The sequence below is a fragment of the Dendrobates tinctorius genome, unplaced genomic scaffold (assembly GCF_039654945.1).
Source record: "Dendrobates tinctorius isolate UK_male_01 unplaced genomic scaffold, ASM3965494v1 ptg000151l, whole genome shotgun sequence".
NCBI lineage: Eukaryota > Metazoa > Chordata > Amphibia > Anura > Dendrobatidae > Dendrobates > Dendrobates tinctorius.
The window spans coordinates 31,200,943-31,202,841 of NW_027361818.1; the positions used below are offsets into that span (position 1 = coordinate 31,200,943).

At 43.4% G+C, this 1,899-nt stretch overlaps 1 protein-coding gene across 1 annotated transcript; it reads left to right on the plus strand.

Annotated features, from left to right (window-relative positions):
• Window positions 1-325: 325 nt before the first annotated feature.
• LOC141050178 (olfactory receptor 5B12-like) lies at window positions 326-1,345 on the plus strand. The gene has a single exon (XM_073547010.1). It carries the CDS (start codon window positions 338-340, stop codon window positions 1,343-1,345), a length of 1,008 nt encoding a protein of 335 aa, XP_073403111.1. The 5' UTR covers window positions 326-337.
• Window positions 1,346-1,899: the final 554 nt, after the last annotated feature.

The following is a 1,899-nucleotide window of genomic DNA, read 5'->3' on the forward strand; positions in this document are numbered from 1 at the left end:
AACGTATCAACTAAATACCTTGTTTTTGTCATTATTTTACTAGCACTTGTTGTCTATGGTTATATTTTTTACAACAGAGTATTTTTGCACATTTGTCATATTGTGTTTTTTCTTTGTGTTTCAGTCTTTGGGTGGTGTGAACACTGTCCAACCGACCTGTTCACTTTTTGTGCATGTCACATGTGTTTTTAATTTTTTTACCTTGCTGTAATGTAAAATTATCTATTGATATTATCCAGGCTGAGGTTGCCTCCTTATTCTTGGAGTTATTGTAGAACTGGAATCTTTTTCATCTTGACTTCCATCCCTTGTTTCATCAGTAAAGAAAATCATTTACATGGATGTTACAAACCAGACAAAAGTCACAGAATTTGTGTTTTCTGGACTGACTGATAATGAGAATTTGAAATCCTTTCTCTTTGTACTCATCGTGCACATCTACATTGTGACCGTAGTGGCCAATGTTGGCCTGGTGGCTATTGTCAGAAAAACATCAAACCTCCAGAACCCAATGTATTACTTCCTCAGTTACCTCTCTCTGGTGGACGTCTTCTATTCATCTACCATAACCCCTAAGATGCTTGTGGACCTTAAGTGTTTAGAGAAGACCATCTCCTTTGAAGGTTGTGCTCTCCAGTTCTTTTTCTATGCTGCACTGGCAGCTACAGAGTCGTTTCTCCTTTCCACAATGTCCTATGACCGCTATGTTGCCATCTGCCACCCTCTCCATTATGTCTCCACAATGACTAGGAAGAAATGCCTATGCCTTGTTCTTCTTTCCTTCTCCGTTGGCTTCTTACAATCTTCCGTACAGACAGGTTGTGCTTTCACTGTTCAATTTTGTGGGCCTAACTTCATCGACCACTTCTACTGTGATGCTCCTCTGGTCCTCAGACTGTCCTGCTCAGATACCTCTACCTGTGAGAAGGTCACTGTCTACACTGTAGGTTCTTTAGCCATAAGCTCTTTGATTACGATCCTTATTTCATACACCCTAATTATCTTTTCAGTTATAAACATAAGATCCACAGAAGGTAGGAGGAAGGCCTTCAGTACCTGCTCTTCACACCTCACGTGCGTCTTCATCTTCTACGGCACTGTGCTGTTCACATACATGCGTCCTCCATCCAGTGTCTTTACCGTGCGAGACAAGGTGGCTTCTATCTTTTATACAGCTGTGACTCCAATGCTAAACCCCCTGATATATAGTCTGAGGAACCAAAGTGTGAGAAGAATCATTATACAATCATTTTACCATATTCAAAGTCTTTCTGAAGGTCTTTTTCCACCACATAATGGAAAGGAGGGACAAGTGTATCCCCAACCACCTGCAACATTTCATTGATTGACAGTTCTAGTTGAATAGGATAGTCTCCAGTTTCCAGTGGTGAGATACCCGAGCACTCAATTATTTGCTGTTCTTTGTAAGTCCTATTTGCATTCTGAAGATTTCTCCATTTTTCATTTGTTTTAACAAACAATTTTGTGAATGTGGCGCCCCTCAGGCTCCGTCGCCACAGAGGTACTGCACCTTCTCCTAAGGTGTGGGACCCCACTCTCCAGGTAAGCTGGAGGCTCCTGACCACGCTCCAACACTCGCACCCCACACAATAGAGTAGCTCAGCATAACCACATTGCGGCTCTTTGCTTAGAGAGAGGCAGAGCACCTTTGGTGGATCCCTGCTTGGAACACTAGACGTGCTAGGAGGTGGGTGGAGTTCAGAGTATATATGAGCGGGATGGTTTAGGATGACAGGTCAGTCTGACAGGAGGTCAGTGAGGAAGGAAGCCACTCGGGAGGAGTGGGGATCCCTGGAAGAATGGATGAAGGAAGGAGTGCAGCAGCTGTCTCAGTGACCTGAGCCAGCTGGCACGGGAAAAGAAAGGAAAGAAGGAGAA

Bases quoted from the DNA above. Each gene is read 5' to 3' on its own strand.
- LOC141050178 (XM_073547010.1), top strand. From the start codon at position 338: ATGGATGTTACAAACCAGACAAAAGTCACAGAATTTGTGTTTTCTGGA.